Source organism: Anolis carolinensis, chromosome 3 (assembly GCF_035594765.1).
Source record: "Anolis carolinensis isolate JA03-04 chromosome 3, rAnoCar3.1.pri, whole genome shotgun sequence".
Classification (NCBI taxonomy): Eukaryota; Metazoa; Chordata; class Lepidosauria; order Squamata; family Dactyloidae; genus Anolis; species Anolis carolinensis.
The window spans coordinates 246,852,721-246,873,599 of NC_085843.1; the positions used below are offsets into that span (position 1 = coordinate 246,852,721).

The 20,879-nt window shown below is 37.9% G+C and overlaps 1 protein-coding gene across 3 annotated transcripts in view; it reads left to right on the plus strand.

The window, feature by feature from the left end:
• Positions 1 to 20,879, plus strand: part of clstn2 (calsyntenin 2) — a 416,881-nt gene that overhangs the window by 310,439 nt on the left and 85,563 nt on the right. For all 3 annotated transcript variants that reach the window (XM_008106290.3, XM_008106291.3, XM_062976556.1), the window contains exons 6-8: positions 9,217 to 9,402; positions 10,399 to 10,647; positions 10,901 to 11,022. In XM_008106290.3, coding sequence (XP_008104497.1) covers positions 9,217 to 9,402; positions 10,399 to 10,647; positions 10,901 to 11,022 — 557 coding nt within the window. The remainder of the gene's footprint in view (positions 1 to 9,216; positions 9,403 to 10,398; positions 10,648 to 10,900; positions 11,023 to 20,879) is intronic.

Here is a 20,879-nt window from a genome sequence, read left to right on the forward strand (position 1 = left end):
TTTCAAACTTGGTACAGTGGTAGAAACCATTTAACACTGCTAGCTCACCAAAATTCAGAACGTTTCCCTTATCTTCTGATTTTTTGGTAAATTTTCATAGCTTCTTTAATAAACCATTTTTTAATAATTGCAGAAATCTGTTCTTGGTTTGAAAGTCTTATTTCCTGTTTAATTGGGTTGTCTTTACTTTGAAAGTAATTGTTCTACTTCAGAAACTTTGTTTTTGTGGCTGAAACTTTGTTAAATTGGTGGACAGTGTCCCAGCAAACCATAATGTTGCACCCCAAGGCAGCGCGAGCACCCAAAAACCAGACAGGAGCCAATATAACACACAAGCTGTTTATTGAAGTAAATTAAGTAAATATATCGGTCTATACGCATTTAAGGTGGAAAGTCAAAGTAAGAAATAGTCCATAATATATAGTCTATTGCAATTCAGAAAGAGTTTATCAATGTCCAATTTGTAATCCACAAGTGAAGCTCGATAGCTTCCTTTAGATATCAAAGTTTGTCCATGAAACAATAGTGGAAAACAAAGCACTGCAAATCCACTGGAAAAGTCCCATAGCAAAGTCAAAGAAGCAAGGTAAACAAAGCAGAGTCAATCTCGATCCAGGAACAAGGGAGTCGCGGTAACAAGGCAAGGTCTACTCGGGCGTAGCGGCTTGGCACGGCTCTCCTGAAACTGGAAACTCGGCACAGATTCAGAAGACAAGGCAAGGAGCTGGAAACTGGAACCTCTTCTGAGGAAAGGCAAAGTTGACACCGCAATGAAAATACAGTGCAGAGTACTTTTAACTGAATCCCAAGTCTCATGGGAAAACTAATCATTATCTAGTTTGAGAGCGAGTCTTTGATTTCTTCTCAGTCCTTGTTTTGTACTTCTTTCTTTGGTAACAAAATCTCTCCGATTAAAACTTCCATTCTCCCCCAAGTCTGTACCATCTGGTGTGGTTAACGCTGGAGAGAATTCGGAATGTTTGCCAATTAGCGGATCTATGATATCCGGTACCTGCAAGGCCATGGGGCCTGCGTTCTGAGCAGGAATGTCTTCAAATTCCGCTGCCTCATCTGTTTCTGACTCCAACTCTTGATGTAACCTGGGCCATGATGGCTGAGCCACAACACATAATGTGCTCCATGCCCCCTGCGCAAAGACAAAGTTCAGGCAGTGTCATAAATTTTGTCATGTTTCTATGACAAAACCAATTAGGAAATGACATTTATCACCCAGGAACAGAAATCATAGTACACCATCAGATCATTCCTGACAGTTGGAAATCAGTTCCTGGTTTGAAAGTGCTATATCCTGTTTCATTGGCTTTTCTGGGACTGAGAGTGTGTGACTTGCCCAAGTGGGTGGCTGAGTGGGGAATCAAGCCACAATCGGAGTCGAACAGTCAAACCTCTCCCTCTATCCCTCCCTCTCTCTAAACTTCTTATACCTTCCAAGAATTCACATACCTTATGAAAGTTTGGTCAAGATGGTCAGAGGAGGGCAACTAAAATGATCTGGGGTCTGGAGAACAAGCACTATGAGGAGCGGCTTAAAGAACTGGGCATGTTTAGCCTGCAGAAGAGAAGGTGGAGAGAGGGAAGACATGATGAGGGCCATGTATAAATATGTGAGGGGAAGTCATAGGGAGGAGAAAACAAGCTTGTTTTCTGCTGCCCTGGGGACTAGGATGCAATGGAACAATGGCTGCAAACTACAGGAAAGGAGATTTCACCTGAACATGAGGAGGAACTTCTTCACTGTGAGAACTGTTCAGCAGTGGAACTGTCTGCCCTGGAGTGTGGTGGAGGCTCCTTCTTTGGAAGCTTTTAAGCAGAGGCTGGATAGCCATCTGTCGGGGTGCTTTGAATGAGATTTCCTGCTTCTTAGCAGAATGGGGTTGGACTGGATGGCCCATGAGGTCTCTTCCAACTCTATTTTTCTATGATTCTATGATTCTAAGTGAGGAAAAAAGGAGGTGGGGAATGTTAAGAGGAGAGAAGGCCTGGGACATCTGGGAATTGTAGTTTTAAAGCGGGCATAGTACTATTGGAGAAACATCTGCTTCAGCCAATGCTTTTATAAATTGGTAAAATTCAGAGGCTTCGTTCTGCTTAATTTTTAAAGCTATTGAGATGAAATTTGCCAGAATGGAAGCAAATATTCATAACTCTTTGCCTATTAAGTTTCATAATGTTTGACCCATCCACTGATTTTTTTGGGAATTTTCAAACAACATTTTTTTAAAAAAATGCTACCAGAATGATGGCCTCGCCTCTCCGCCCCTCTTCCTTCTGCCCTGATTGGCTTAGCCCAAGGCTTCTGGGAAATGGAGTTTTGTCCAGATAATGGCTTCTTGGTCCACTTGCACATAAATAAATGGGGAAAATTCAGAGGGTTTGTTCTGCTTAATTTTTAAAGCTATTGAGATGAAATTTGCCAGAATGGAAGCAAATATTCATAACTCTTTGCCTATCAAGTTTCATAATGTTTGAGCCATCCACTGATTTTTTGGGAATTTTCAAACAACATTTTTAAAAAACGCTACCAGAACAATGGCCCCGCCTCTCCGACCCTCTTGCTTCCGCCCTGATTGGCTGAGAGGAATGCCAGCATAGCTTCACCTCTCAGAGGGGCTACATCTACATCCGAAGACATCAAAGACAGACAAAAAAGGTGCTTTTTGATTCAAATTCTTAATATTAGGGAGGCAGTGAGCAGATGTTTCAAAACTCGCTTCAAAAGTGCTTTCGAACCAAATTTGAAATGATTTAATGATTAACGAAACATTTTCCCAACCCTACTAGTTACTCTCCAGAAATGTAGAAAGGTCATAGGGAGAGCCAAGAGCCAACTCAGAATGAGTCCAGGTTTTAATGTCCATGTAGATGAGTCTTGTGCTGCAAAAATGGCATTTACATGGACAAAATGCTAGTTTTACTTTGTGCTACTCTTTGAATTCCAGAGTTCGTAATGTATTTTTAAAAGGAAAAGTATGTAGAAATGTTAGAGAACACTGTAGAAAAAAATCAGAATTTATTTTTTTTTGGTGACAGCAATCTAGGAATGTGAAAATATCTACACCTCTTTAAATCACTTGAAGGAAGTTTATCAGCACTTATTTTAAATATTTTTAAGAAGAAAAAGTCTGATTACTACTCTTTGATTTGCATTTTTATGATATATAGTGGAAAATGTTATACAGCCAGTGATCAAGATGCAATAATCGCTAAGATTATGTTTGGGATAGTGGAATTAGATCTGTTTTGGTATGTAGCATGCTGTGAACTGACAAGAAAATCTAAATATACATGGATGATCCATCATAATAAAGGGTTTATGGTAGCAAGTAGTCTTATTTTTGAAACAAATTGTTGGGAAGTCTTTCCAGTCATATTCATCAATACAGCATAAGCCTGGTATAACCAAGATTTAGGAATAGACAGAGTGTGCATATCATTGAAATATTGTTGTACTATCAGGCAGTAACATGACATCAGAAACAACCAGAATGTAAAAAATATTTGACAGTTTTCTCAACCTCAACACAAAAGAAATATGTATGATACATCATTCAATGTGCACATTAAAAAGTCACATACAATGACATTTTCACATTTCAGCAATGTTACAATGCAGAATGTAATTTATTTTTTTCACAAAAGCACAGTATTTACAACTTTTGTCTCAAAATATATTTTTGTTTCGAATAAGTCTGAAAAAGTGTACAAAACCATGTCTAGTAGAGAAGTGGTTTTAAAGCATTTGCCTTATGGAGCAATACAAGACACGAGGAGCTCTTTTTCCTATGTTAAGGAGAAATCGGTAGTCATATAATTTTCTCATTTTAAAAATTAAATAAAAACTGGGCAGGGCATTAAATGAATCTTTGATTATTCCATCATCATAGTTTGGCAGTTTTCTTTGCTTTGGGTGAAAATGGATATTCTTCCACAGTATTCTCCACATATTAAATGCATTGAAGAGTTGTGAAGAAATCATTTTGTAGAAAATACACAGAGACTTTTTGTTATAAAACTCACAGCAGTTTCTGTGCATAAAACAGAAACCACAATTCACAATGTAGAATAATTTCTTTATAACACTTGAAGATGTCAAATACCAGGTGAAAATGAAGCAATTTTTTCTCTAATTTATTCTTCTTCTCAATCTTGTAATTCTCTGTCTCATTCTTTTCCTGCTGCTGCTACTGTAGCAGCAAGAGCAGCACATTCTCTGGCCATTTCAGTAAGTAAATTAGTGGTATCTTCACAGTGAAATATAAAATTCTGACCTCAGCATAGCTTTTTTGTTTCATTGGGATCATATTGTCACTGTCATCCAGACTTCTTGTGAACTTGTGTACAAATGAAGAATGCAAACAATTTTCCTTGCTCTCATTGATGAAAGAATTTAAAAATTGCTGAAGAGAAAAATTAAATATTTTATTAGTTTCAGTTTCCCTATCAAAATACACACATTTAGTTACAAATGGTCTTGTCTTGTTTTCTGTTGAAGCACAAGGCACATATTACAACATACAGATAACTTTATAAAAGCCACTGAAGACCAATTTGTAAGGCTTTAGGAATTGCTCAGTCCCTGACCCATGGCAAAGGCCACATTTCAGGAAATCTGAAAGGGTTGCTTGCAAGAGATCTATGTAGCCCTTGAACCTCCTCAAGCCATGGGGAAATGCCTGATACAATTGTCTTAGAAAAATAAGCAGAATCCATTTATATAAAAATCCACTGTCTTCTAGTTCTTGCGACTAGAGAATCTGTGACTAGAGACAGGGCCACCATAGTGTTGTCACCACTCCAATGAGCCAAGGTTCCATGCACAATATATATATATATATATATAGAAAGGCACTTTCTGAGTACTCCATCCATCCACAGTAGGGCATGGAGGAACCACCAACAAGATCTCAGTTCGCAGGCTGGCATTTCTAGGGACAAGTGATTTTTCAAGTACTGAGGTCACAAGCTATTTAAGTCTTTAAATGTCATCACCAGCACCTTGGATTCAGATTAGAAACATATTGACAGCCCGTGCAAATTTCCTGGAATTAAAATGAAATGAAAAAGACTACAATTTTAGAAAGCTGCTCCAGAATTTGTAAGTTAAGTTGACTGCAAAACAACACATTCCACCTTATATTAGTCAAATATAAACAAACAAAATTCTAATAAGGCTTTGTGAGTATTTCTAGCAAACTTTTTAAAGAGTGATTTAAAGACATGGCTAGAACTGAAACAAGGGTTTCAATGTAAGCTCTCTCTGTGTTCAGATAACCCTAGGACACTGTTCTCTTCACAGTACCAATATTGTATGCATTCTATTCTAAGATGTCATCAATTGTAATGCACACACTATTTTTAGTACCATCAACAGAAAAAAGAAATATAGTATGTGTCTTAGTCAAACTTTGAAGTGATTATTTGTTGCAAATGGAATAAAACTAATTATTAGAACGAATAATCACTCCAAATTTGACTAAGACACAGATGAAAATGACTGTGTTTCTTCAATTCTGAGACATATACCCCCACCAACATGTCTTAAAATGAGGTGTGTGTCAGAATGGCAGGTGTTTTTAATATCTAAATAAAACTTTTTTCTGTTGGTGGTACATGTGGAGAACTAAACAGGACTGAATTAACATGCATATTATCAAAGGGCTTTGTCTGAAAAACCTTACAAGTGAAACATCCAGATGTGCAAATTAATGGAACAGTTTAACTAGACCTGTTTTTTTTTAAACTGCAACCTTGAACACCTCTGTGACCATTAGCAATATTTTATGCAAACCTGAAGCATATACATATATAAATGTTAATGCAGCATTACTTTGAAAGGATAAAACTCTCTAATCTGCAACAGCTTTCCAATTCCATATTTAGTCAGATACTTGAAAATAGCACTCTGCAGTTGAAAAGGTCAGTGTGATGCACTTAGAGTGTGTCATTGTCAATGGTTTAAATGCTCTGGTTGCTTGACATCTGGCTGAACAGATTTTGGATTAGCCAGTCCAAAATGTAAACCTGCAGAAACTTTGCTTGTGCAGTTCTGTAAAGCTGATAATGTATTCGGTTATAGAACATATTAGGGAAAAGCTGAAAATATTGTTTAAATGAAGAGCAATCTGTGAGTGAGTGGATTTGAAATTATTTTAATTGTTAATTAAGTTATTAAGATAATAATAATAATAATAATAATAATAATAATAATAATAATAATAATAATAATAATAATAAAAACTTTATTTATACCCCACCACCATCTCCCCGTGTGGACTCGGGGCGGCTCACAATGTTACAAAAGTAACAACACAAATACATAAACAATTCACACAGTTTAAAACACAAGAAGATGATAAAACAGAAGTTAAAACAAAGGTTTATACAACAGTAATAATATCAATAGTAATAATATCAAACAAAGTTAAGTTATTATGTCATCTTTCAGGACATTTGCTCATACTTCCAAGAAACATAAAGTGATAGTTTCTGTCCAAGAATTATGAATTTAGTAATACCACAGAAAAACAGATGAGGTTTCAGGTGACTAGAAATATATATTATTCATTCAGACAATCATTCATTCAAACTGTGTCTGATCCCACTATTTAAACAACAATGTTATTCCCCCACCCCAATTTATTAACTGCCAGGGTAATTGTTAGCAGCTGTCCTATGTCTATGCTGGAGCTGAACATTGATCTAAAACATATTTCAGTTTTTAAAAACATCAGCCCTGATTCCAAAGCCATCCAAGCCTCTTCAACATTCCTATTTCTCAACTCTAGGTTTATAACTAGAATTTACTCAAGAACCTATAATTAAGCCACACAATTGAACACAAAATCAGACAATACCCAAATAGACAACAGACGGAGAGGTGGGTACACTAAAGGTTATCGCTGTACATTAATCTGTCATTTATGATTATGATCTTCAGAGTTTTCCCACCTATAAACAGGATGAGTGCCAGGTTAATAATAATAAATAGCCTTAAAGATACTACTATATAACTCTTCCTCCTATTTTTTATTTTTAGTCAAATAGTATGTCTTTGATAAAAGTTCACTTTCCTGTATAAATTAAGAATCCTTCATTCTTAAATTAAGAAATTAAGAAATTAAGAAGGTGATCTATTTCTGTTGATGTGCAGTCACCACTGATGTAACAAATTCAGATGTGAGCACTTTCTGAGGCTACGTAGTAGTGGTAATAATGTTTTCTGTTGCAACATTTCATTATCTCTTTGTTTTGTTTTGTTTTGCCTTTAGTGGCAAGTTTGAAAGTATATTACAGCAATACCATGTTGAGTCAAACCATGAGTCAATTTATCTGAGCATCTATGTGGGAAACTGCTGCTAGTTATTTGAATAAAAATGTGCCTGCTGCAAAGAGTGTTTTTGGTTTTAACCCCCCCCCCCTTTACTACTGCTTAGATCAACTTTAGAACGATTTCATTCATTTAAAAATAATAATTGCAAGGAATGGCTGAGAATAATAATAATAATAATAATGCAAAAGGCCACCCTACTGGGATCTGCGCACATCATCCGAAAATACATCACACAGTCCTAGACACTTGGGAAGTGTTCGACTTGTGATTTTGTGATACGAAATCCAGCATATCTATCTTGTTTGCTGTGTAATACAATAAAATAATAATAATTATTTATTTATTTATTTATTTATTTATTTATATCCCGCTTTTCTCCCTCACAGGACCCAAAGTGGCTTACAACATATTACAATCACATAAACAATAATCAGAGTACACCACAATAAAATATAAGCGTAATACACAGATTAAGAAAAACAACTATGGTATACATTCAAGTTCATATGGCATCATGTCGAGACATATATTGCACTCTACTCCAGTCTACAACTTATGATGTTTCTGTCAATCTTGATTTTTTCTTCGCTAAATGCCTGTTTAAACAGGAAGGTTTTTAGTTGGTTCTTAAACAAGACAAAAGAGGGAGCTGTTTTAATTTCTTTTGGGAGCATGTTCCATAGGTAGGAGCCACTGCCAAGAATGCCCTCTCTCTCGTTGATGTCAGTCACATTTGCAATGGTGGTGGAAGTGAGAGTAGGACCTCCCCTGACCATCTTAAAGAGTGGGCTGGTTGGTATGAGGAGATGCGGTCAGATAAGTAAGTTGGAATTGAACCGTTTAGGGCTTTAAAGGTCAAAACCAGCACCTTGAATTGGGCTCGGAAACGAATTGGCAACCAGTGCAGGTACTGTAGCAGCAGGGTTGACCGTTCTCTAGGTCCAGCACCTGTAAGTAACCTGCCTGCAGTTCTTTGAACTAATTGTAGTTTCCAGGCACTCTTCAGGAGCAGCCACACATAGAGCCTGTTACAGTAGTCTAAATGGGATGTAACCAAGGTGTGGACCACCATGGCCAGGTCCGGTTTTGTTCCCAAGTGGTTTTACTGCATACCAGTATTCAAGCCGTAGCAAAGTGGGCAGTTTATGGGTTAACCCTCCCCCCCCCCACCTCCCCACCCTGGGCATTTCTCAGGTTTTTCTTTTAAAAAAACTGGTTTACCCATGAATTTTAACTAATTAACCAACTCCCCATGCTAGGTCTATGAGAAGCAAAAAAATCCAGAACTGCTAGCACTATCTCAATCAAATTTCAATAATTTATTCACTCTGTCATTACTTACCTTTCAGCCAATTTACATTACAATAGCTGACATAGGGGAAGCGATCAAGTTTTGATGTTGCAGATGTTTAATCAACATTGTGCCAAAGGCTTTATAGAAATGGATGCAGAATGTGAATCATGATGGAAAATATATATGATGGCTTGTAATCCCTTTAAGGTCATGCAAGGACATCCCGACAGAAGTTGTTTTTAGAACACCCACATAAATGTCTAGTAAGATAATCATTATATTGAATATACTGGAATTTAAAGTTTATTTATAGTTTTGCCCTGATTTTTTTGACATTCACTTGTTCCTATCTGCCCAGTTTTGTTTGTTATGTTTTTACTATTTAAGAAAATATATCCTTATGGAATCAAAAGAAGTCTTTCATCTGCTAAATGTCAAGGTAAGGTTGTGTTTTTTTTTGTTTAGATATTTGGTGTCTTTTTCTGTTTGCAAAATGCATAAAATATAAAGGATTCTAGTCTGAATGAAATCATTTTATATTGTAATGTAACAATCATGTTCTTCTTTCTAGACTGGAATAAACGCATTGAGTACAAGCCAGGTTCTGGGAGTATACCGTTATTTCCTAGCATTCATCTGGAGACTTGTGATGGACCAGTTTCTTCTATCCAAACTACTATTGAGCTGCAGACAAACTATATTGGAAAGGGCTGTGATCGAGAGACATACTCTGAAAAATCCCTTCAAAAATTATGTGGTATGTGTTTAGAATACAGAGTAGTTAATTTCCAATTCAGGGTATTTATACATTAGCATTAGAAATGCTAATATTTATCTATTAAAAGGGATGCATTATTTTTTCCTGATGAGTTCCACATTCTCAGAAATATAATTTAATGAGTTTTATGACAGCAGGGTGCAGGACCAGAGCCAAAATAGGTATGGCTTTCACTGTCGTTTGTTTACTGTGACACAGTTTGCATTTCCTCCAGCTTTCTGAGAAACGAGACGGATTATCTTGCCAGAGGTCTAGATTGAAATCACTGTTTGCAGAGAACTTTTTAAAAATAGACTGCCCACCACTGCTGTCAATGATTGCAATTAGGTTGTAATTAAATGACTTGTTGGTGATTCCTGAGGGTAAAAGAACCAAAAAAAAAAAAAACCCCAGACCTACAAACTCCTTTAATGACTGTATTTACTTGCGTCTAACGTACATCTTTCTGGCTAAATTACATCATCAAAAGTAGGGTGCACATTAGATTTGATGGCACATTAGATTCAATGGCACAACAAGAATTGTGTATTTTTATGTACATTTTTCTCTAATCATATGTGACCTTTATGAAATCTGACTATTGGTCCACTAGGTCCACTATTGACTTGACTAGAAGTAACTTTCTAAAATGTTTGCTTGTTTTACTGTCACTCTGTCGTTTTTAGGTGGTCATGCCACAAATTGAGCCTACGGCATTTTATAACACAAAGGTGAACTCTGACCCTGAATTATTGCCAACTTCAGCAGAGCAAGAACAAGAGCTTTTTCTTCAATGGTTTATTAGTATGTATATTTTATGGTTGCAGTGGCAGTATATTCTATCAGTACTGTAGAACTAAAAACAAAGAGTGTTAACGAAAGTGTTAATAATAAATGATAGTGATTAAGTGTGGCACCATCTCTCCGACAGTGAATTCAGGTGAACAGCTTTCTCATTAGTGTCTCATCAGGCTGTTCATTATATATCATCTGCAGGAGCATCATCAGGTGTCATCGACTTGTTACCAACTCCCAGTGCAGCAACTAACTGGACAGCTGGTCTTCTGATAGACAGCAATGACATGATTTTTAAATTCGATGGAAAGCAAGGAGCCAAAATCCCTGATGGAATAGTACCAAAAAATTTAACTGATCAATTTACCATCACTATGTGGATGAAGCATGGTCCAAGTCCAGGTTTAAGAGCAGAGAAAGAAACCATTTTGTGCAATTCAGATAAGACAGGTGAGTAAACTTTATTTAAAATGCTATTGAAACTACCTTTTTTTCTTCTTTCTTCCAGATTGAACACGCTGGGTGAAAACTGGTATTGAGACATCTTTTATAGTCAGTCATTACAGCGGGCCTCTAGGTGCATTTGATATTAAATGATTAATAGGAATTCACTTTGGAATGTTATAAAAATTGAATGTAGATTTCATTTCAATAGTTCATGCAGCATACTGAGATACATTTTGTGAATATACCTTTTTTTTAGAAATGAATCGGCACCATTATGCGCTATATGTGCACAATTGTCGACTTGTGTTTCTGTTGCGAAAAGATTTTGACCAAGCTGACACCTTCCGCCCTGCAGAATTTCATTGGAAACTTGACCAGGTACAAATGTTTCCTTTCATTACACTAATTCCTAAATGTCTTTAAATTTCTCTATTGATTGTATGAGGAACCTGAAACAAAGAATAAACAGCTCTTTAAATAAAGCTAATATTATGTAACAGTATACATAATATTAACATATGTTTATTTACAAGCTGGGATGGGGTAGAAAAGTTGGCAGAGAGCTACCTTTCACTGTCTTATTAGTGTAAAAGGTTGTTGGGTTCTCCGACCTCCATTTTTAAAGCGCTTTTCAGGACAACAAAAGTAAAATGCAGAAGAAACAGTACTGATTTACCTTGATATGTCCACATATATCTGCAAAGATAAATTCAAAATGGTCTGCTAAAATAATTAATATGAACATGTACAATGGCCATTTTTTAAAATGTGAGTTCATCCAACAAAGTAACAACCTAGATCTGAGAACTTACCATTGGTCAAATAGCAATGAAATCATAAGTATAATTCACATATTTTATCATAGTACACCATAGTGCATGGAAATCATCAAAAAAATTATCAAAAAGTGCTGTTTCTTTTTAGAAATCTCTGTGTTTATTTGCATATTTTAAAAAGGAAACATTCAGAGTTATTTGGTTTGTAGTTCTTCCATTCATGGATTTATGCTCAACCCATGTTCTTTGTATTTCATACTCTTCCAGTTTTGATTTTACTTATATACAGGATAGAATGAAAATTCAGAAATTATGCTAGGCCATCTTCCTGCAATAACAATGATAAAATCCTGCCAGGAGACTATTGGTCATGTTTTAATAACCTGCATTCCATTAACATTTCTGAATTGATTCAATTACATATTATTCATGCTGAAAACCATAAGGATGTCTTTAAAAGCATGACAACTTGGATTCAAATTATTTTGCTCTGCAGGGCTTAAACGTTGTGGAACTGAGCTGTTTGGAAAGTAGGGTTGCTAATTTTTTTGGATGAAATCTATCAATCTCCCACAAAGAGTAAAACTCTTTACTTTTCTAGAAGAAAGGAAAGTCATGTGAGATGAGGCAGGTTGAATAGAGGTCAGATAAAAGGATTTAATAAAGCTGGTGCAGGCAATCTGAGAATAAAAGAAACAAAGTTGGGGTCCCATCCCTCCCCAAAAAATCAGTGACTCAAATGTGAAAGCCTTTGGTTTCCTTTATTTTCTTATTGATCAAATTGACAAGAATAAATTAAATTAAATTAGGTTTATAATCATAACATATATATTACTGGTGTCTAGGTCCATGGGCCCTTCTGTAGCTAGGGTGTTCACATACCTCTTTTATGCAGCACCAGTTTGGTTGCCTTTTCATAGTTTTTGCTCTTCACATAAGAAAGCTAACATTAAAGCAAGTACATAATTAACATGACTAGGTTGCAGAAAATTTGCTCAGTGTGCAGATTTTAGTCAAGAAGGGAATTTATTCAACAATAATATACCGAAACAAATCACAAATAGAAATTTTACAATTACTTGGCATTACTAGACTATATTGTGAATCTAGTACAAAGTTTCCTCATTTTATAACTTTATTTCTGTATAATTACTCTGTAAAATATGTGCAAATATATTACTGCAGAAATTCACTGGAAAATTTATACAGACAGTGAATTAGTACAAAATAAAACTGAAACAAGTAGTTTTATCAGATAACAGAAGAAAGTTAAATTTATTCAGTTTTTAAGCCAATAGGAATTTGAATTGTTCTGCACTTTTTCAGCATAGATAATTAATTTATGTATCTTCTTTCTGAGTCAGAGACCCAAGGCACTTACTCTTGATCAGCCCAGGGGAAGTTTGTATGGCCAGCTTCCAAGCTACCCTGGAGGTTGTCTTGCACCATGCTATCCTGGTGGCACGAACAATTACTCACCACCCAGAGTTCGTGCCCCTCTCCTTTCCACCCTCATCTTTCTGAGTTGACTGGCACTTTGGCCAGCATCAGCACTAGTGACGAGTGATGATCACAAGCAAATGTTGCACCCTGTTGTCACCATTACACCTGGAACGGGATGGTGATAGTCCCTGTCCCTGGCCCACCCAAACCTAAGAAAAATGGAATGGCATGTAAACAGTGCTGGCTGGTTATGAATCAGAACTGGCCTAATCATTTACATATGAACAAAATGTAGGTGAGCTCCGGAGCTTCAGGTAATTCCCCAACTTTGTATAACACAGAACAAAGTTTTGTTAAATGCCACAAAGTCCAGATGCGTATGGCAAATTGGTTCTGTGTATGATGTGAATGCCAGAAATTCCATTCACCCCCCTCCATTGGGCTGTGTAGACAGCCACCCTGGTTATCAACTGCACTACTCAGATTGCACAAATTCAGTGCTGTGGCTTGTCTCCTATAGTACAATCTTTCTCTTTTCCTGCGCTTTCTACTTCACCTAACACTATTATTTCTTCTAATGTGTCATTTCATCATATGACACTTCCAAAGTACAACAAGTGCAGCTTAGTCATTTTGGCTAATCAGGAGAGTTTACATCTGATTCCTTAAGGATTGATTCATTTGTGTTTGTAGCAGTCAACGGTATCTATAAGATTCTCTTCCAGCATCACATTTCCAATTAGTTGATTTTTTTCCTATCAATTTTCTCTACTGTTCAGCTTTCAGAAATACATGTAGGGATCATAAATAATATGACATAAATGAGTGTGACTTTGGAAGAGGAGGTGAACAGTAGGGTCAATTTTTGTTTGGAACCAGCTCTATTTTTCACACAGTTCACTGCCACCATCCTGCTTACCAAATCCTTTGTGATGCAAGGGAAAGGAGATGGTACTTATCTGTGTCATTTTTGTTGCTGCAGTGGAAGCCACAAAGCTCCTAGCCATTTGTGGGTGTATTTGCCAATGCTAGCAGAGGTCTCCTCCTCTCTCCAAATCACGCAGTCACTTTTACTGACTACCTGGAGTTCTATGGCCACCACTGTGGCAACAACAAATAACACAGGTAAAGATGACTGTCCAGTGGAGCTGAACTGAGTTCAGTCTTAGTGGATAGTCTGGATTCCTTTCCTACCACCACTGTACTTCGGGAGTAGTTTGATGTATACACCTTGGCAGAATCCTGATCTGGTCTGAAGGACAACAGTCTCCGTTTTCATGGCTTGTGTAGGTGGGCCTTTTGTATAAGGTATAGAAAATTTGTAACTATTCCTAAGTCTCCATTACCCACTTTAAAGTTATGTCAATCATTTGTGGCCACTGTATGTGTATGTGTGTATTTTCAGCTGTAACCCTGCTTTTGTACTGTGTTCATTAAATTTCCTCAACAGTCATTCCAGGTCTTTCCTATTTCCTCCAGGTAATGTGGTACTATACAATTAAGTCTTAAATTATTGATGGTTCTTCCTCCAGTTTTTATACCCAAATCCTGCTTTCCATAAGCTATGCTCTTCATATAAATTAAAAAGATAGGGTGACAAAATGTAGGTTTTCATCTGATCCCTTTGCCAATGGGAAACCATTCTGTTTCTCCAAATTATGTTGTGATAGTAGCTTCATGTTCAGAGAATTCTATGTTGCACATCAAGACAATCAGATGTGTTGTTTTTCCCCTTTATTTGCCCACTTATCAGCCTTTGATTGTCATTAATTTATTATATTTGTTATCAATTTCTACATAAATGTATGCTTATTCTTGCAGAAACAAAGAAGATTGTGACAATATTGATGATTTTAGTGCATGTGCATTATTTTAGTGCATGTGCATTATTAAGATTATAATTCAAATTATCATTGTAGGAAACAATAAACTAGGATAGATCAAAAATATAATAAAATAATAGATGCATGTTTTCCTCAAATATTATCTATCCAGGGTATATTTTGTTTTACAATTTTGAATTAATCCTTGACCCCAGATTAAAACAACATGACCTCTTCCTAGTTGATACATGAAGTTAATTCATTTAGGCATGTTCAAACTGCAGCATGACAAAAGACAGGCATGCTGCAATCATAATTTATGAAAATCAGTTTTTTCAGGTACTTTCAATGTCAATGTGATGAAGAGGTTTATTTGATTGTTTAAAGTTCTAATTAAATAATCTATATTTCCAATAATGCAACAATGAACATAGTGACTGGATATTGTAATTCATTCCATGTCTTATACTTTCTACAAAACTGTTATATCTTTGATAACAGTCTCATCTTCTTCCCTTTTGTTTTCTTTATCCTTAGACATCAGAGTAGAATATTATCTGTTCTGTCTCTCACACTTGGTCTGTAGTGTGGGAAATGGGGAATAATGGACAATTGCATGTTTCTGGAGCTTTGTTGACTGATACTGTATAATGTCTGTTTGTGAGGATGAATTGTGCTGAAGAGTTACTGAACTGAAATGAATGATATTCTGCTTCACGCTTTTTAAATTAGTGATACAGTTCTTCTCTAATTTTGATCTCAAAGGAAGAAATGAGTAATTCCAGCAATTTTCTTCCCATTGCACAGAAGTCTGAAAACTGGGATGACCTTGTGCAAATCTTCTTCTCTCAGCCTGACAAACCCCCATCTGACCCAATCTTGACAGGATCTTTTAAGGGTCTCCATAAGTTGGAAACAACATGAAGACACACAACAACAGTGGCTAAAGCCCTGATACTACTCTTTTTGTTTCTTTTCACTCTGTACAATTTAGTCTACCATGCCTCAGAGCCTATGAACCATCAATAGGACTGCTTGGGGCTCTTTAGAGTGAGCAGATTCCCATTGTCTTGAGAGATACTATGGAAGGCGGGGACAGGGAGAATATCAGTTTATTCTTATAATTCATCAAAATTCACATATTGCTTTCTACTCATATTAGGATGAACCACACACACACACACACACACATACTAGCTGTGCCTGGCCACGTGTTGCTGTGGCAAAGTGTGGTGGTATGGGAAATAAAGTATTGAGGAACTGGTCATAGTTAATATATGTTATTTCCTAAAGTATGTGAATATACAATATTTCTGGTTGTTCCTTTTTTGTCTGTTAGAGGCAAGTATGAATGCTGCAATTAGCCAGAATGATTAGCATGTAATGGCCTTTCAGATTCAAGGTCTGGCTGCTTCCTCCCTGGGAGATTTTTGTTGGGAAGTGTTAGCTGGCCCTGATTGTTTCCTGGATTTCCCCTGTTTTCAGAGTGTTGTTCTTTATTTACTGTATTGCTTTTATAGATTATATTGTTCTGTTTTATTATACCACAGTAATTTTTATATATTATATTTATAATTGTATATTATTTGCTTTGAACTGGATTATCTGAGGCCCCGTCTACACAACTGTATAAAATCTGCACTGAACTGGCTTATATGGCAGTGTGGACTCAGGATAATCCAGTTCAAAACAAATATGTTGGATTATGTGCCTTTGCATTCTGGGTTATATAGCTGTGTGGAAGGGCCTTGAGTCTACACTGCCATGTAATCCAGTTCAAATCAGATAATCTGTATTTTGTAGGCAGTGTGGAAGAGGCTTAAGTGAACCCTGCCTGTCCTCTGGGAGTCATTGAGACTGAGGGAGTTGCTATGACATGAAGGGGGCAGGACCTAAAGGGGGCAGGACCTACCCTTCTGACTGGCAGCCAGGGGGAGAACGGCTCTTCCTTGTCCTCTGTAATTTGACTTTATGTTTCTAGGTTTTTTTTAATTGAAAGACCTACACGCATTGCTGTGGCTTCTGGGAATTATTTGCTGGCCAGGTGGAATAGGAGTAAATAGCGTTGCATCCTCAATGCCTGGCCGTTTTCTTCATATGGGAATCTTTGTTCGGTGAGCTGGAATGCAACGGAATAGGCTTGCTGCTTGGAAGCCTGGGTACTTGCATTCTAGAGTAATTTTTTTTTGGGGGGGGGGGCTGCTAGAATTGCAATGCATAGCATTGTAGCTTCAAAACCTGGCTGCTTGCTACCTTGTGGAATGCTTGGTTGTTTAGATTGAATAGCAATGAATAGTCTCGGTACTTCAAAGCCTGGATGCTTTGTACCTAGGGAATTCCTTGGTTGGCCATGTGGAGTAGCTCTGAATATCCTTGCAGCTTCAAAGCCTTCTGTTTCGTACTTTGGAGATTCCTTGTTTGGTGGTCTGGAATATAACTGAATAGCCGTCCTGCTTTGAAACCAGGCTACTTTATTTCTAGGGGAATCCCTGTTGGGTCAGCTTGTTTTTCATTCATTAGCCTCGCTGCTTGGAAGCCTGGTCACTTTGTGCCTTCCCCTTAATGTTTTTTTTTTTCCTGTGGTTTATATTACCAACTTTGAATACTGGTGGGGTTTGAGGGAGGTCTGGCCCATCATGATGATAATTGTAGTTCTCCCTGCTGCATGGGCCACTGTGAATCAAGGGATATGGGAGTTGTAGTTCACCTGCACCCAAAGAGCACTGTAACCTTGGTGCAGCAGCTCCACAAGGGAAGCAGTTGCTGGCCACTATGAATATAGGCATATGGGAGTTGTAGTTCACCTGCATCCAAAGAGCACTGAAACTTTGGTGCAGCAGCTCCTCCTGGGAAGAAGTTGCAGGGAGGGTCTGTTGGGAAAGGGTCTTCTGCTCCTTTGGGGGCAGCCCCTTCCCTTCTGTCTCTTCCTCCTCTTCCTCCTCCTCCTCCTCTTCCTCCTCCTCCTCTGCTTTTTGGGGCCCCAGCCTCTCTTCTCCTGGGGCAGCCGAGTGGAGGAAGGAGGTGTGTTCCTTTTCCTGGGACAGTGCAGGTGGAGGATGTGTTCCTGAGAGCGGCGCAATGAAGGAGGCAGAGAGGAGAAGGAGGAAAAGGGGGAAAGAAAGGGAGGTGGAAGTGACTTGGAGGAGGAAGACCGAGGCAGCGAGAATGGAGCCCGGCCAGGAATTCCCCTGTTTTCAGAGTGTTGTTCTGTATGTACTGTCCTGGTTTTGTTTTTAATTGTGGGAGTCAAGTTTTGTGCATATATTTGTGTATATCTGATTTATAATTTCCAGGCACGGGCAAACTTGGGCCCTCTTGGTGTTGTGGACTTCAACTCTCATAATTCTGGCTGTTAGGAATTGTGGAAGTTGAAGTCCAAAACACCAAGAGGGCCCGTTTGTGGGAGTTAAAGTCCAAAACACCAAGAGGGCCTAAGTTTGCCCATGCCTGGTCTATATTATGTTATTTGTGACGGTAGGGGCTTGCGCCGCCATCTTGTGTTTTCTCTTTTTCTCTCCCCCCTCTCTCTTGCCGGACTCCCTTCTCTCGTTTTTTTTTCTTCTCTCCGGAGCCATGGTGGTCACGGAGGGAAGGATGGACAGCAGGAAAGAGGGATGAGAAGGAAGGATGGCCATGGCCTGCCCACCTGCTGTTCACTTTCTTCAGGCTTGGCCACTTCTAATCCCCTCTCGAGCCCTCCACAGCAACAGTTTGAAAAGTTTCATTGGGCTACACGTGCTGTTGCATCAGCGTCTGAGTGATGTAGTTTTTTTCTGGGGGGGGGGGGCTGCGCCATGCGCGCGCAGAAAGGAATTTTTTGGGGGGGGGGTTGGTTTTTTTCCTGGTATTTCTGCATTATATTGTTAGGGTTTTTTGATTTAAAAACACAAACCGGATTACTATTACTTTTGTGGCCAAATTTGGTGTGATTTGGTCATGTAGTTTTGTTGTTTAAGTTAAGGGGAAAACGATCAGAACATTTACACACACACACACACACACACACACACACAACTCATATTTGTCCATCCTACCTCAAGACTTTGAGGGCTTAGTTCTCAAAAGTCTGGATTGGAATCCTTGATTCTACAACCATGTTGGTACTGAATCAGGGTGGCCAACTTTCTGAGAAATTTTTCATCAGTCAGACAAGCATGTACTACATTGTTCTTTCCATGCTAGGTACAGCTGTAGCTCTTAAATTTATCTAGTGCATATGGAAAGATTTTTGTTCGAGTTTTAAAGTATTTATCAAGGGAATTTCATCATATTATGGGGAGAAAGAACTTGAAGTTTAAAATGTTCAAATGCAAGGGAAAGCAAAACTGATATTTCCCTTGTCTTCAGCCTAAAGTGATCAGATTTGAGCAGAAACTATAAAAAAGACAAGGATTGCCTGTCTCATCTTTTCTTAAATCAGCCTGGCCCAACTGATTTTAGGGGGGAAATGAAAAGAATGCCTCAAAAAGGCTCACAAATATTTTCTACCTATGTGTGTGTGTGTGTGTGTGTGTGTAACCTACCAAAACAGCTGATCCACATCAAAATTACTAGTACTTACAGAATCCACTCCTGCTGGATTTCAACATGGATTTTAGGATTTGCTGCAACTAGATGTATTTATCAGACCAGAACTCAAAATGTCAAAATCTATCATTATTCATGAAGCACACTTCTGGAATGTAATGCTTTTCTGCTGGTGCTTTGAAATGCGTTGCTCTTGCTTTCTTTAAATTGCATTTGGTATAATTTTTATTCTTTTTAAGCCACCCTGGGAAGTTCTTAAAGGCTAGTATAGCAATCCCCAACAAAAATGAACTTAAATAAAGTTTCAAAATGAGATAGTGCATAGAAAGAGTTGTGTATGGTATAGCATCCCATTTGCATAGGTAACACACTACTAATTTTCTTTAAGCAGTTTGATTAAGACATTTTGAAAATGACTTGCCAAGATATTTTTTTGTTTATGTTGGCAAAACAAAGCTTAGAAAATTACTTTGGAGAAGTCATTAATGTACAGTATATTAGTTATTATTCTAATGTCCCATTACTTATTACATTGCTGAAAATTGCTTATTTTCCACTACTTCCTGTTACTTTTTAAAGACAAAACCCTCCATGTTTAAGAACACATGACACTTTTTTTAAAAATGTCAAAGGCCTTCACAATTCTTTTTAAAAATAGCATTTCAAAGTAACTGGAAGCCACTTCATAAAACACAAACAATAAGCCGTACTCAGTAATTTTCTTTTTTTATTTTTAATTTGATTTCATCACCCTTTTTGCTCAAAAAGTTAGTTTACCCTATGTGCATGTCTCAGTGATATTTGAGTGTATTTGATCTGCTTATTGGTATTTTAAAAGCCCATCAAAAGTGTGTTGGGCACTACAAACCACAATTTGTGGAACAATAATGAACTCCAGAATGACCTAGCACCTAAATAATGTTTTAATTCTGTTTAATAATAACATATTCTCCATATACTCAATTTATTAATCAGAACATTTTTAAAAACATAAGAAAGGGGTTTAGGATATGCAGTTAGGGTAATTTTAATACTACATGGTCAAGAGTCTGTTGGCCTGTACTCAGGGGCGGTTCAAGTCATACCACAAAGTACGCAAGTGCGGGATCCATGATCCTCTGGGGGGCGCCCTCACGTGAATATACGTAGTTTTAACCGCTCGGAGCGCCGTTTCTTCTGCCCTCACGTCTCCTCAGAGGGGCCTTTGTCCTGCCATCTTCCCCTCAGGGAGCCTTTTCCCAGCCAAACGAGGCCCTTCAGAGGGCGTGGCATGGGGCGGGATTTCACTCCCATCATCTCCCCTGCCCTCCCTCCCTCAACCACGCATGCACGCACCCAGGCCCTGCCCGCCCACCTGCCTTCCTGCTCGCCCCATTGAAAAGAGGACTGAGGGAAGAAGGGAAGAAGGAAGTGAAGAAGGAAGGGGGAAAGAGGAGGAGGAAGAAGTAGGCTAGGGCATGCCTCTGAGCATGGGCAGAGGGGGAGGGAGGAGCTCTTTGGGGCCTGGCCACTCCACCTGGGACAGTCCACCTTCACCCCCACTTCCTGCCACAGAGCACACCCTGCCAATCATATATATGCATTTCAATAGTATGGCATTTTCTGTTTTGACTCAGGCCCCTTCTATAATAATGATAATAATATTGATATAATAATAATATTACAA